The sequence below is a fragment of the Furipterus horrens genome, unplaced genomic scaffold (assembly GCF_987537825.1).
Source record: "Furipterus horrens unplaced genomic scaffold, mFurHor1.1.pri manual_scaffold_11, whole genome shotgun sequence".
Classification (NCBI taxonomy): Eukaryota; Metazoa; Chordata; class Mammalia; order Chiroptera; family Furipteridae; genus Furipterus; species Furipterus horrens.
In genome coordinates this window covers 7,430,717-7,446,425 of record NW_028327181.1, presented here as the reverse complement: position 1 = coordinate 7,446,425, position 15,709 = coordinate 7,430,717, and the positions used below count along the sequence as shown (strand labels likewise).

At 36.5% G+C, this 15,709-nt stretch overlaps 1 protein-coding gene and 1 non-coding gene across 3 annotated transcripts in view; both read left to right on the top strand.

The window, feature by feature from the left end:
- MED13L (mediator complex subunit 13L) overlaps nucleotides 1–15,709 on the top strand; it is a 244,806-nt gene that overhangs the window by 129,973 nt on the left and 99,124 nt on the right. For both annotated transcript variants that reach the window (XM_090290784.1, XM_090290783.1), the window contains exons 3-4: nucleotides 3,283–3,367; nucleotides 15,416–15,499. In XM_090290784.1, coding sequence (XP_090146910.1) covers nucleotides 3,283–3,367; nucleotides 15,416–15,499 — 169 coding nt within the window. The remainder of the gene's footprint in view (nucleotides 1–3,282; nucleotides 3,368–15,415; nucleotides 15,500–15,709) is intronic.
- LOC149996856 (small nucleolar RNA SNORA48) lies at nucleotides 5,617–5,748 on the top strand. Its single transcript, XR_016507353.1, has one exon. It is a non-coding gene; the product is annotated as a small nucleolar RNA SNORA48 (small nucleolar RNA).

The following is a 15,709-nucleotide window of genomic DNA, read 5'->3' as shown; positions in this document are numbered from 1 at the left end:
CATGTTCCTTTGTTTTCAACCCCTCCCACCACTCCCATATCTGGATACCATTGAGCAGTTTGTAGTACTTGCTAGAATATCGCCCCGGCTGGTGTGGCTCAGAGGCTTGAGTGCCGACCTGCGAACCAAACGGTCGCCGGTTTGATTCTCAGTCAGGGCACATGCCTGGGTTGTGGGCCAAGTCCCCAGTTGGGGGCATGTGAGAGGCAACCACACATTGATGTTTATCTCCCTCTCTTCCCCTACTCTCTCTAAAAATATATATATAAATAAATAAAATCTTTTTTAAAAAAGAATAGCAAATGAATGACTCATATAGCATGTGGCATTTTGAGTATGGCTTTTTTCACTTAGTAGAGTCAATCAGTTGACTCTAGATTGGTTTGGAAAGAATTGACATCATAACAATAATAATTTTTCAAGTCCACAATCAATATATACCTTTGCATCTATTTGTCTTTTATTTCTTTCATCAGTATTGTAGTTTTCAGCATATAGATCTTACGTATTAATTTGTAAGGTTTATATCCAGGGATTTTTATGGTTTTGGTGCTGTTATAAATGGTACTTAAATTTTGTTAAGTTTCTAATCATTTAGTCCACTATATAGAAATATAATTGTTTTATGTCTGTTGACTAGTATTCTGTGATCTAGCTAAACTCAGTTTTAATTTTTGTAGGTTCTTTTGCTGGTTTGTAGGATTGTCTGATAGTCATGTCTTTGTGAATAGAGACAGTTTTATTTCTTCCATTCCAATCAGTATGCCTGGTATTTTTCCCTTGCCTTGTCGTATTGGCTGAGACTTCCGCTGTAAGAGGGATAGGAGCAGAGAGAGCAGAGATCCTTGCCTTGTTCTTGATATATTAGGGGGGGAAATAATCAGTTAAAAAAACCACATTAAGTATGATGTTAGTTGTATGTTTTTTTGTAATTGCTCTTTTAACATTTTTTTCCAAAGAAAAAAAGTCTACTTGTTAAAATGAGGATGAAATCATAGTCGTATCTTAAAATTGTGGTGTAGTCGGCCTTGCCTGTTCATGAGCAAACTTGTGTAGTATTTCATATTGCATGACCAAACAGCTATACCTGCTCAGCATTTTGGTTAACAAAGTATTGTGGACCGCTTGAGGAAGAAATTAAGAGTTCTGGTTGCTGCCTGAGAACTTTCCTTTCATACCTTCTGGTAAGGTCAGAGTACCACCAACATTCAGAAACTGTATCACAAGGATGCAGTTAGATGTGAATGTGAGGTACCCTATAAGACAGTTAATCTGGTTTCTTTAATAAGTTAATGACATATTTGAAAAAAAATGCTGTTGTCGATTAAAGAGACTTGGGAGCTATAACTTGAGAGGCCATTGATAAAGCTTGTTTAAATTCTGATTTGATGTTTACCAGAGTACTTGGAACGTGAGTTGCTTTAAAGTGTATCAAGAAAGAGAGGAAAGAGAAAGCAGTGTGGTTGAAGCAGATGGCACAGTGCTGGTCATTTGGTTTGGAATTTACTGAGGCTTCTTGTTCTATTTTAAAGTATGTTTGAAGATTTTAATTACAAAAGGTTTTCATAAAATGTACAGAATAGGCATTACCAACTTGGAAGAAGATCTTGGAAAGAGGAGCTGCATCTCCAGTGCTTTTTATGGCACAAAAGACTTACGTAGAGTTGACTGCGTTGAAGAGTGATTCAGGAGAGTTGGACTTTGAGTGCTGACGAAGTGTTAGGAATTTTTGACTTAGCTCCTTGAATATATTATTCATTGTATGAATGTACAATAATTGAAAAATATACCAATAAATGTAAAGGAGCTCTTTAAATAATTACAAATAAAAAATTCTGAGTGTTAAGAACCATGCTATGGTTTAATTGGGAGTTTCCTCCCACCAATTACCCCCAGTGTTATATAAAATAATGATTATATCTTAAAATTGATGATGTCTTAGAGTCCGTGAAACAGGTTAGGAAAGAAAAGCAAATTAATATATGGTGTTTATTTTTTTGAAATGTTAGCTGCCTTGCTCTACCCAAAAGATAAATATGTGAGAACAGAGATTCATGACACCTTCAGAGAACTGTAGAAAACTTGGACGCTTTGTCTTAAACAGAGACAATCTGTTGCTAGCAGTAATGTTTGTTTATTTGTTGTATTTTATTTTAATTTCTGTGTTTATAAATAAAATACAATGTTTCTGCCGGAGATTGTTTAGGGAAAAATGTGGTGTATTGTGATGAACCACATAGGCAGGAAAATAGTTATCTGACATATGAAGACAAAAAATACCCAGTTTTAGCATTTAAAAAAAGTCCAATAAATAAAACCCATGAATGTAAACACTTCTTCAAAGTTTATCTGGTTGGAAAATGTGGAGATGCATTTTGAGAGGTCAATTAGTGTGATAAGAGCATTAAAAATGCATTGTGGATTTAACAGGTATTTTAATTCTGTCACAATTTTCTCTGGTGAATGCTTTTGTCAAGATAACAAGTAAAAGGGAGAGGAAATTTTCTCCTGTAAAAGTCTTTTCCATCCTTCCAATTTTTTTGCTATCTTGAATTGAATTAATACAATTTAAAAGAAAATTAGCTAGGCCGTTTTATATCATTTTATATATGAAAATGAATGTTAGAAATGCATGCGGCATTGTTAGTTGGTTGGATTGTCTTGGTGTTAGAGTTACTTGTGGCTCAACATTATGATATATTTCAAAGGCAAGTACAATATTTCCCATTAATGAAGTTGTGAGTTCAGGAAATAAATTGATGTTATATTAAGATTTAATTTTCTGACATTCTCCATAAAATCATATCCTTAAGTCCTTTCAGATAACTGCTTTCAAAACATTTAAAAAGTTTTGTGTAACTCTGGCATTATTGGATATTTTTCCTTTTGATTTTCCTTGTGAAAGTACATGCGATAACCTTGGTATTGATTCTATTTAAATACCTTTAAATAGAACTTGAACAGAATTAGTCTTTGTGACACTATAAGCTTGATTTGAGAATTTCAAATGATTTTAAACTTGGAATAGCAGGTTGGAAAGACTTTTATGGGAGAGGAGTTGTATACCGTGCCGGTATTGCAAAGACTTCAATATCTGAACACATGTTTCTTTCGGTATTTTGTATTTTATGACTTCTGTTAAATACTTAACTTCCTTTCTCTGTTTCAGTATGAAATAACTTACTTACATTTACTCATTCACTTTGCTTTAGAAAAAATGTTTTTAAAGTTTGTTTTTATTTGGATGCCCAGCTTATTGGTTCATTTTTCATTTTTTTTCAGTTGTGGAAGAAGGACTCTGGGAAAATGGCCTTTCCTATGAATGTCGGACGCTGCTCTTCAAAGCGATCCACAATCTGTTAGAAAGGTAAGAGAAGAAACAGCATCAAGGTGGTTTTGAGAAACCCAAGTATAATGCTGGATACTTAGAGGGTTCCTGTAGTTCTCAAAATGCTTTCATGCACAGTTTTATGAAAATAAAATTTAATAAATCTTTTCTTTATATTGGTCTAATTTCGAAGTTAGAGAATTTTCAGAAGTAGCACAAATAATTTCATACATCCTTTCACACAGGTTCACCAGTAATTTTTATTGGCCCAGTTTGCTTTATAATTAGTGTGATTGCTTGTCCTAAACCCTTCCTCCGTGGGTGTGAGTTTGTGTATGTGTGTGCGCTTGCACATGTATATAAACACACACTAATTATTCCCTCAACCAGTAGTCATTTGCATACATTGGTAAGTGCCATTATCAAATCCGTAGTTCGATTCAGATGTTCTCGATTGTCTCAGTTACGTTCTTTATAGCTTAACCTCCCTTCCCCGAGATCCACTCCGTGATCATACGTTATATTTAGTTCACATGCCTCTTTAAATCTAGAAGAGTTCCTTAGCCTTTCTTTTTCTTTCTTGACATTGACATTTTGAATGCATCCAGGACATATGTTTTATATAGTCCTTCAATTTGAGACCGTTTCCTCATGATTAGATTTAGGTTATGCTTTTTAGTAGGAACACCATACAAGTGCTATTGTGCCCTTAGTGTATCATAGCAGGAGGCCCATGATTTCAGTATTTTATTTTTAATGAAATTAACGTTGTTGATCACTTGTTTGAGGTGATATTTTGCTAGGTTTCTCCACTATAAGATAGTGAGTATTTAATTATATTTCTTAATTCTATCTTTCTAACTACTAAGTAATATGTGGCCAGATCCAAAGAGATTGTGTAATTATCCTGTTATCAAATTTTGATTCATTTGTTCTAGCCTCTGTTGGTGATCATTGTCTAAAGTAGTTATTACTAATGTGGCTGTAATGTTAATTTCCAAATGCCACTATGTATTCCTTCTACTTTTATGATTTGGCATTCTATTGGAAGGAAGAACTTTCCATTTTCTCCCATGTATGAATGTATTTATATATTTATCTCCCTTAATCTTTATATCTGTATGAATTTGGAAACATTGATTTCCATTTTATTCAATGAATTATAATTAATTACCATTATTTATTTTGATGCTTCAGTGCTTTCACATTTGGCCAGGGGAAGCCCCTTCCTGATGGCTCCTGTGGTTTTCTGGCTGGTTCTCATCGTTGTTTGAGCACTTGCTACTTCCTGGCACCATAATATGTTCAGGCTCTGGCTGTGTTTTAAGGGGAGAAATAGGTAAAGGATGGGTTAGTTCTATGGCAAAATCCTTTCCACTGCTCTTTCTGAGTTTATAATATAGTACTTCTAGGAGATCAAAACACATTCTAGTATCATTGTTTCTTATCTAAGCTATTATCTAGGGTAGTATCACTATAGTATCACCGTTTAGGATTCTTAAGCTACACTTGATAAGTTGCCATCATTTAAGTCACTCAGAAAGAACTTTACCACAAAATTTACCTAGTTTTCATTCTGAACTTTAGTTCCTACCTCTGTGATTTGGAGTAGACATAGAGGTTATCTGTTACTAAGAGCAGTATATTTTAGAAACATTGATTTTACAAGTTGAATACTCTTAAATATTCCAGATATTCAGTAATTCTCTCTCCTACTGCAGAAGAGAACAAAGTCCAAGTACAATACATACAAAGTCCAGTAAATTATGGAAATTTTACTGTTTCTATAATCTTATGCCAGAATCAAGCTCTTATATCTATGAAGTAATTAATGTATCTTTAAACATAATCCTCTTTACATAAGTTTTTAATATATAAGGAACAAAGTACATATTTTTAAAAATTATAGTTAGCTGTTATTTTTTATAGCTTAGTTTTAGAAAAATACTAATGAATTTGTGATTGAATTGTATTTTTTTCAGTTTTTTGTATTTTAAATGGTAGCATTTCCTTTTTTGGGGTGGGTAGGAATTTGAAAACAGAAATACTGGGAGAAAAGAGAAAGGCAGATAATTCATTTATTTTGTGCTCATGAATACAGAATTGAAGATAAAAACTGAAGTCCAGGTCAAAATGGATTATTTTATAAGAAAGTTAATTGTGACGTATACCATATGCCTTGCATTAAAAGCTTGGGATAGTTCTAAATAACTTCAGGTTAGACCTTGGTTTGATTTCAGGATATGTTACTTGGGTCAGTTACTGTCACCTCACTCAGCCTTAGTTAGTGCCCTTTAAATTAAGTATAGGCTGGTTTGGTGGTGCTTATCTCATATCAGCCAGGGATAGAGTAACTCCTTGTCTATCCCAGGTTGGCTTTTGGTTTGTGCCCATGCCTGGTTCATGCCTTGGAGACATGGATTAAAAAATAAAATAAAATAAAATAAAATAAAATAAATAAGTTAAGTATAGGATACTGTGCACCTTGAGTTTTTGTTAGATGATGTATATGATGTGCATTGCGTAACATTCAGCCTATTTTTAATGTTCAATAATTATTAATTCATTTAGCCTATTTTTAATGTTCAATAATTATTAATTCATTTACCATATAAATTTATTATTTTGCGTACTTTGATTTCAGTCATTTTATAAGTTTATTTTGAAACAAAACTGTTTATTTTAGAAAATAATTAATCAAGCTATTCAGCTCTTAGAATGGATACATTGAGATTTTTTTGAAAAATTGTAGCAATTCTTTTGTGCTTTAAAATAACTTTAACTGTTCTGTGAATGAAAAATGCAGGGAAGCATTCTTAATGGTGGTTTTAGCTCTCTTTCCTCATTGTCAGCGGACAGTGTAATGGCTTTGTTCTTCTCCTAGCTAAGACCATTTGCTGTAACTTATTTATCTGTCTGTGGCCTCAGTTTATTGAAATACAGTTTGCTCTCTTATTTCCAGCAGTTTTCTGTTATGCCATTCCATTTCTATTCAGATAAGATCCCCGTGGTTTCCCAGTGTGGATGTTTTGAGTTTCTAGTGTAGAAAGCCAGATGTGAGGTTACTGAGCAGATCCCCAAGGAATGTATCATTTGAAGGGTGTTTGTGCTTCCTGAACCATTTTTTTAGTTTGCATATTACAAGCTTGTATAAGTCATTTATTTTTCTGCTTTTATTTAAGCGTATGGGTTTGTTTAATTAAAAAGGAATTTCATGAACGACCTTGAGAAGCTCTCACTTAATAGCTAAGCAGGAGTCATGTACATCAATTTTTCTTTCAAAAGGTGGCAGTTGCTAGTGTGTACAGAATCATGAGTCACTGTATTGGTTTATTAAAATAATTTCACTACAGAAATTAGGGTAACATTGTGGACTTTGCACAGAATAAGGTAATTTCATTTCTTGTGTTATTAATTGGTGGTGAGGTAATACTATATTGATGCTGCATAGAGTATTTTAGATTTTAGGGCAATAGGATTCTAAATATTTTATCATTCATTTACTCATTTTTTCCGTAATTCTTTAATGTTTGCATACGCTGTATTGTGTATGTCTACCAGTGTCATCTGCCATTAAAAAAAAAAAATCAAAAAACAAACCACATGAGGGCTGCTTACTGAGGAGCATTTCCCATTAAGGGTTCACACAGAGGCTGACATATCTGGGTTTAATTTTGTATATCTGTACAGGGCCATACATTTCTAGAAGTCCGTTTTTCACTCCCTTCAGAGACAGGAGATATTTTGGGTCTTGGCTTTGTCAGTTGTGTGACTATGATTTGGAAGAGTGACTCAAGCTCACTGAGCCCTATTCTTTTCTTATGAAATTGATGTCACTTTTCAGATTTGGGCACAACATTAAAAGTCAGTCTATTTACCCAGGTGGTCCTGGAACCCCGTTCCATAATTCCTTTTTATGTGCTCATGTGTTCTTTCCTTGAATACTCCGGTTATGTGAGCTCAGCTTCCCAAAGGAGGTCTTCTCATTCCAGAGAGCGTCCGTTGTTAGAAAGTCTTTCTTCTGCTGCGCAGAAATCTGTCACCCTGTAGACTTTCATTTCTTATTTTAATTCTTTTCTTTGGGGGGGGGGTCCTATATAATTCATCTAATTCTGCTTCCATGTGGTTCTTATCCTACAACATCGAGGCCCCAACCTTCCCTTCAGCCTTCCAGATATTTCTCTGGTCAGCCCCATTCTCTTCATTTGGTTGCCACTGGCCAACTTTTAAGATACTGTGCGTTTCATGAAGTTTTGCAGTGGCCTCTCTCACCAGTCAGGTTAGGCTCAGTTATGCTTCGGTAACAAAAGACCAGAAAGATCTTACTGTCTTACAACAGCTGAAGTTTATCTTGTTTATGCTGCTTGTCCACAGTGAGCCCTTGACTGCAGCACTCACGTCCCTGCAGGCAGAGTCGTGCTGAAGGGGCAGCCCCGGCAAAGGGTTGCCGGGGTCTTTGCAGGGGGCAGTGGGGTAACACAGCGTAACCCATTGAAGCCTCTGTTCAAAAGCGGGGCCTGTCACTTCTGCTCACGTTTTACTGGCCAAGATATTTACCGCCACAGGCAAATGGATGAGAAAGTAATTTCCACTAGTGGGACATACCAAGTCACATGGCCAAACTTGATGTCAGCGGGAGCGGGAGGCAATAGCATGTATTTGGGAAAAGGGTAAATCTGCCACTCAGTCAGTTAAGGTTGTCTCCCTTTTAATAATCTACTCTCCAAACAGGTGTTGGTTGTATTACTTTAACACAGATAATGTTTCTAAAAAACACAATTAGGAATGTACTTATACATGTTTTTAAAAACTGAACCATATTGGCTTCTTTTGGTGTTTTCTTTATTTGTGATTTCTTAGAATTTCAATATTTGAATATTTAGGCCTTCCTACTATTATAATTCTAGATCATGCAGTCATGCTTTTTTTCTTTTTCTTTTTTTCTGAGAAAGTGTGCTTCCTGTGTTCTTAATGATCGAGTATTTCTTTTTTGGAAAAATACCCAGAATAATGAAGCATCATTAATTTGGTTTTTAGTTATATAGAATCTCTGCTAATTTGACTTGGTTCTTCCCTCTTTCCCTTTCCCTCCTTGTCTTGCCCACTATTGCACTAGTCCAGATGGTTTTTCATCAGGCTTTGCAATTCAGTGGGATTTTGTTATATATTTATAATGAACTTAATAAAGGTTACATTTAGTATTTTAAGTTTAGGTTGTCTCACCCTCCTCACTAATGGAAAAATGCTTGGGCTGGGACTAGATAAGGGAAAATGGAAATCTGCAATCTTTTCTTCAGGAGCTTCTTCATTTGGCATTTTTAGTCTTACAGATTTAATGGCTAGTCCTCTTACGTTATTCTAATTCTTATAGTTTTTATAAGATACCATATCCTTCTCACCTAACTAGCTAAATGAAGTTAAACTTTGGGTTAAATACTTAAAAAAATAAAAGCCCAGGAAATCTGTGCAGGTCCTATCACCCAGAGTTTTCACTGTTGCCTTGGTGATTTGTACCATATATGGGACTTATGAACATCTTGCTTTTGTAGCTTCATATAAATATTTTAAATGTCATATTTCTGCCAGATTGGCTCTTTTGTGTGGTAGTAGACTTTAATTTTAATTTCCTAAGTTTTTAGAATAAAACATAAGCTGATTTTGATGGAAAGTCTTTTTTCCCTATAACATGCAGATCATTGCTTTGCACACAATAGAAGATTACGTGGGTCTTTTGAAGCTGTTATACTCTGTCCTGTCCATGCTTAGGTAGGGGGACTAATGTGTGGGGATGTGACGTTTGCGAAACGTAATGGCTCTTAGAGCCGTCCACTGGTGCTCCTTTCCTAACGGCTTGGCGGCATGCTTACCCTAGCAGTTTCTCACACAGCTGTAAAATTGCCTTTGGCCAGAGCTCCTTGGTTTAACCAAGAGTTGCTATTTGGAGTGAAGGTGCTCATTTGGAAAAGTACAGTAAAAATAAAATGAAAATTGGAATTATAATTATGGTAACAACGTATTTGTAAACTACTAGCTTTTAATGTCCTGTGGTATTGTGACCCAATAGAGGTGATCCTCAGAGGGCCAATGAGTGATGTCCTTGGATGTGGTGGGCCAAGGATTTCAAAATAATAAACATACAGGGGCGGGCAAAAGCAGGTTTATGGTTGTAATATAAATAGATAATATAATAACTAATAAATAATAATACAAGAATAAAGCCCGTGCTTCGCGTACTCACAACAGTAAACCCCCTTTTGCCCGCCCCTGTGTTCAGGGGAGCACAGTGGTAGGCACAGCCCCGGGGGAAGAAATGGCGATGTAACATTGCAGCATTGAGAGTCCTTGAGTGTGAGGTGGTAACGGGAGCAGGACCCGAGCAATCAGTACAGTTCCATTTTCCTGAGTTGTGACAGTATGCACTTCTCTAAAGGACAACAGGAAAATGAGTCTTTAGACCTAAGGGGTGTAAGCTTTAAAGGAAGAGACACTAGACGTTAAAGACACAGTAAATACAGTGCCCAATTATAAATTAATAGAGAGAAACATGCTCACTGTAAGACTAATCATTTTATTGCTTTATATAATATTTTTAGGACAGAGAAAAGTTAAAACTTTAAATTTTTTTTAAAGTAACAAAAAAATTGTGTGGCTCTTTGGAATTGCATTAGAATGGGTGTTTCGGATGAGGTGAGGCCTACAGAAGAGCCTAGCCTTAGAGACGTTTTGGAGACGGCAGGAGTAATAGCCCCCTATTACTGTCCAGAGGCGGCAGTGTCTGCTAGGGCACAGTAGGACCGCAATGTAACGGAGAGAGAAGGAAACAGTTGGAAATGTTTCCTCAGTCCCTACATTTTATGGGTTTCTGTTATCTGCTTGGGAATTGGGAGCGCTGCAGTTTCTAGAAAGCAGACCTCTTTGCATTTGTGTTTGACATAGATTAGAGTAGTAAGGAAAAAAGGCTTTGATGAAGGTGAGGTTATTCCGTTACGAAGTTACATAAAGTTTAGTGCACCTGAGCAGCTCTGTAACTGGATAACACTCAAATGCCGTCTGGTTGAGGGAGTGGTAGAGGAACATTGTCCTTGGACTTTAATGTAGGAAAACTGTCAAATCTGCATAATTTCATAACTTGAGGGGCACAAAAGCAACCGGAGGTAGTGGTGGCTCCCTTCTAAATCTCCTGACTGTCCCATCTGGGAAATAGCTTGCTGAGTTAGGCTGTGGCACCTGTCATCTTATATGAGGCCTGCCCATGGCTTTAGGAGTAGGGATTGGCACTTGCCATCCTCGGAGTCAAGTTACTCTTATAGTGAATTATTTAGCGCCATATGGCAGAACATGCACACCCACGCACGCACGCACGCACACAACCTGATTTCATTTTCGTTTTCCAGCAGCTCTTTCTTTTCTTCTTGAAACAGTGATTTTGGGTGGTAGTGGGGGTCTGGGAATTATTTCTACAGAGAAATGCTTTCCTAGGACCGTTGCTTGAAGAACATTTTTAAAAGTTTATTTTAGAGAGAGAGAAGGGAGGTGGGGTGGGTAGGGGGAGAGGGAGAGAGAGAGAGATTGAGATTTGTTGTTCCACTTGCTGTTTATGCATCACTGGTTGATTCTTCTATGTGCCCTGACTGGGGATTGAACCCGCAGCGTTGGCGTATCAGGACGATGCTCTAACCAGCTGAGCCATTCTGCCAGGGCACTTGAACATTTTTATAAATCTGGAGTTACATAGTGATCTTGCAAGATAATAATGCACTCTTTTACAGAATTATGTTATATCTTAATAATAGGTAATTTTGAAAATCTCAGTTATGACTGGGGTTGCTAAGTAGACAACCAGGGTTAACTGACATATGTTCTTAACACTGTGTGTGATGTTGATGTACCGCAGTTTTTTGGTAGATGGAGTATGTCTGCCAGGTTATTTATTTTAGTTAACTATAAATTCTTTTCTCTCAAAAATAATAAAGTACAGTGACAGGATATACAAAAGTGAAATTGTACTTTTGCTATCCTTTAATTTATTTTTTTATTTTACCTTAGAATTATCTCTTTTAAAAAGCTTTACTGTATTCTCTTCTTCAAGTATAATGAAAGCATATGGGCAGTAGTGCTAGTCTTTCAAACATTTGTTAGCATCTATGTGCTTCCCTACATGTTGAATATCTACCATAATTTTAGTCTTAGTGAAGGTTGGTGGACTATAAAGAAGTGAAGCATGTAGATTTTTTTCTCTTCAAACATTGAATGTCCATCCCACTAGCAAGAACACATAAACAAAAGAAAATTAAAATAATAGTGTGAGGCTGTTCATGATTTGTGGTTACAAATAAGAATAATAATGTTATTATATCGTGAGTAGGAAAACACCTTAGGTCTATAGCATTCATTTCTCAGGTATTTATTGACCACCTACTAGGACAGGGAACATAATGCATATTACATAATGGACACCTAAATATTTGTTAATATCATCAGTGAATAACATAGATATTGTCTTTCCCCAAATTGCTTATAGTTTCTTAGCAGGACACATAAAAATGAATTACTGTTGTACAGTTCAGTTGCGAAAGTGCTTATTTGCAGATGTTAGCAGGCTGATCTGGGACAGGGAAGATGAGCAGATTTAAATACATGAGGAAGGGATAGAGTGGGACAAGAGAGGGATTCCGGGCCAAAAGCAGAGTTAGCAGTGGTCAGTGGTAGTATTTAATAAGGAAGTTCTTAATCTAGGATTTGCTTCAGAGTTTACCAGTCCTGTGGAGTTGTATGTGATGTTTTGTTCTTGCACACATTTTTCAGGAGAAAGAGTCTATAATAACTGTCATTAGATTTTTAAAAAATCATAGAATCATGATCCCCGAATGATTGAGAACCAAGGGCTTACTACCTCAGTATAGTCTGCGACTGAACCACGTAGTCCCAAGTATCAGTTATGTAGTAGGACCACCTTCCTTAGCAAAGACAGCACCCACTTCTCTCTCATTTCTTTCCATAACTCGAAGTTGAGAGAGAGGCAGACAGACAGACAGACAGTCTGGTGGGGATAAAGAGTGAAGTTTGAGGGTTTTTATTTCTTTTTTCTTTTGGACCAGCCAGATTTGAGACTTAGGAAACTGAAGAGTATAGAAATTGGTAGTGATAGTTGCCGAGTTCTTTTTACCTGTTTCTTGAGTAAAAGGAGACTTTCCGTCATACTCAGGCATCTCTCAAGACTGAGCAGTTGATTCTCTATTGGGTTGGGCACCAGGCGAGAGCAAAGGAGCACGTGTTCAGCACTTTGAGTAATGTGGCCCCAACCTTATGTCAGGCACGTGGTGACGTGGCTGACTTTTTGCCATGCCACTGCTGACAGCATGACTTGTGACTGCTCCTTATGCAGAGATGTCAGTTACAAATCCAGTCCTTAGAAAACTGGGGAGAAACATTATTTCATCCAACACAGTTGTGTTCTCATGTCTTCCTTTCAGTGTGTAGGAAATCACCGATCACGTAGAAACTGATTAGCAGTTGAAAATCATGTAAGTAACTTATGATTCTCATTTGGAGCCAGACGGCTTTGGATGGAAGGATCAGTAGTTTCCATGACTGTTCTGTGTGGTAGTGATAATAACCTTTCGTTGACATTTCTTGACAGAGAAATATCATCTGTAGTGGGAACGCCAGGAGATGTATTAGCACAGTTAGAATCTCAGCATTTTCATGAGTTTTTTACCTTTTACCTTTGACCTTGAGTGGTCTTGGCTATATGCTGTTTCTCCATCCCCCAGACTCCCAGTTTGTTTGTTCTGGAATGAAATTAGGAAATAAAATCTGTGGCTATTACTTTATAGAAGGGCAAGGGTTTTGAGACAAACTTTACACATTGTCTTCTTTAGTCAGAGATATTTCTTCAGAGATATTTAGTCAGAGATATTTTTTTTCTCACATTACATTATCTGAAGCCTTGGATTTTTTCTATCCATAAACCATAAATTAATGTTTTCTCTGTTACTGAATAAATGAGTCTTTTGAATTCTGGCCTTCAAGATGTATATGAGAGAAGGAATACTTTATTTAAAGTGGTGTTTATTGATGGGGTGCATGTCAGTAGAAGACAAGGGTCATGTCTGATGTGATTCTGTCCCTGTTCCACGCCCTGTTGCTTTCATTCTAAGCGTCATTGGTTTTAAGCTGTACCTTCACTTCATAACAGCTTTTTGAGAATAAAGAAACATTAAGGAGACTCATCAGTTATAAGAGGCATCTGGGTTTTAAAAATGCAAGCATTGAGGAAATGTGACAGCAGGAGAGTCAGTATATGGTAGTAGTCCAGTGTCCTGGCCCTGTGATCAGACGCACTTGGGCTCACTCCCAGCTCTGCCGTCTGTTAGCTGTGCGACCTTGTCTGGGTGCGATTCGCACTGTGCCTCAGTTTATAAAAGTTGATATAACATTTATGCCACATAATTATTTCAATGATTAAATGACATACCGGGCCTGGTAATGAAATATAGTGGTGGTAGTAGTGATTGTGGTAATAGTTATTGGTAGTATTTATTGGAAGGAGGAAACGGATATCAAACACTGGAGTTTTCCATTGGAAATACCTATATATGTAGTCTAGCTAAAAAAATACAATTGAGATTTGGGGAATAAACTGTGGAGATACTTTTTCAGTTTTGCTTCTTGAGTACTTTAACTTTATTGAGTATTCCATATTCCTATCCTAACTTTAATGGAGTCACATAATTTTTATCCCTAGAAAGCAAGTTAATTTATAATAGGAAAACAGATGGGGTTACTTTGAATATGACTTTTTTGTTATGAGCAAGCAAGATTGTTGTAGAAGTTTGTTTTCAAAATAAAGCCAATTAAAACCAGTGAGTTTTTCATGCAGCAGTGCTCCAAATCAGCTCTGCCCATTGGAAGTTACATTGTGGCCACAGAAACTTTTGCCACTCCCTAACCTTCCTAACCTGTAATTTGTTGGGTGAAGGTTTGAGTTGTTTTAGTCCTCCGTGGTGGTGTGAACATCACAGAGGCATAGGCCACATGCAGATCTGCCTGACTGGTGAGTAAAGGATTTCTACACAGCTAAAGTGTTTCCACAGCTCAAGTACGTAGAACCTTGTATAGAGGAATGACATCAAGCTTTCTGGCATATTTTCTGCCAAAATCTATTTCATTTCACTGAATGATGTTAGAGACCACCACATTTCATCAATTTCAAAATGTACATTTTCTCCCACAATTTCGTGTTTTTAAAATCAGGGATACTCCTTTACAAATGATGGCATCTCATAATTGGCTAGATGGCAGTTATGAGACAGTTAGTCGTCATTTGCCTGCACATGAGTGAACTTGGTCAAGGCTCTCTGTATTGCTGTCACTTCAGCTCAGTTGTGTGCATTGTCGGTTGAGTTCAGTTGCCATTTAACATGTCTTCAGAAAGATTACCCCATGATTTGACATTGAAACACAGTGTACACAAAACATCATGGACACAAGCAGAGCACAACTTAGTTACAAAGATAGCAAATATTTGTTATTGAAGAAATTACTGTAGTCCTTTGTTTTCTTGCAAAGTCCTAACCAAGTGCTTTATTATGCCTACTGAAGGAAAATACCGAAGTAGAATAGGCCCTGCTGTGCTTTTTTTTTTTTTTTTTAAACTGAGATCCTTGCTAAGGACTGCCTATCACATGCCAAGCAAGACAGAGCCGGCATTAAAACTTGCAAAATGGCATCAGTGACTTGAAAGAATATCTCTGAGGTGCTCTTAAGAAATGCTACTTGCATTCCCAGCGATCCTGATGACCCAGAATTGAAGTAATGCAGAAGTGTGATTGGATTCGAAGTAATTCAGAAGTATAATTCAGGAATACATCAACCAATAAATTTTGCTTAAGGATATAATAAAAATCTATGTCCAGAGTTAGAAAGTCTTTTTAGTAAGTATAACGTAAAATTTAAGTGATACGGAAACATCTTGACAGTTTGGTGATGTTTTTATTTCCAAGTGTATGTGACCTGTGATTATTGATGTAATGACTTCATAATTTATAACAACTATATAAGTAATTCTTGATGTAATTATCATAGATGCCTCATGGATAAGAACTTCGTTAGGATCGGGAAGTGGTTTGTCCGTCCGTATGAAAAGGATGAAAAGCCAGTCAACAAAAGGTGAGCTTTTACAATACCTATTTTTTTTTTTAATTTCTTTTGCTTGACCACAATTATCTTTGGGGAAGAGGTGGGTGGGGGAAGCAGCTTATTTATTTATTCTCTAATAATGTTAGTAGTTTAGATATACTAAAATGAATTCTTGGATATTAATACTGCATTATAAAGTTTTCGTGGAGTATTACAAATTGAACCAGAAAGATGATTACC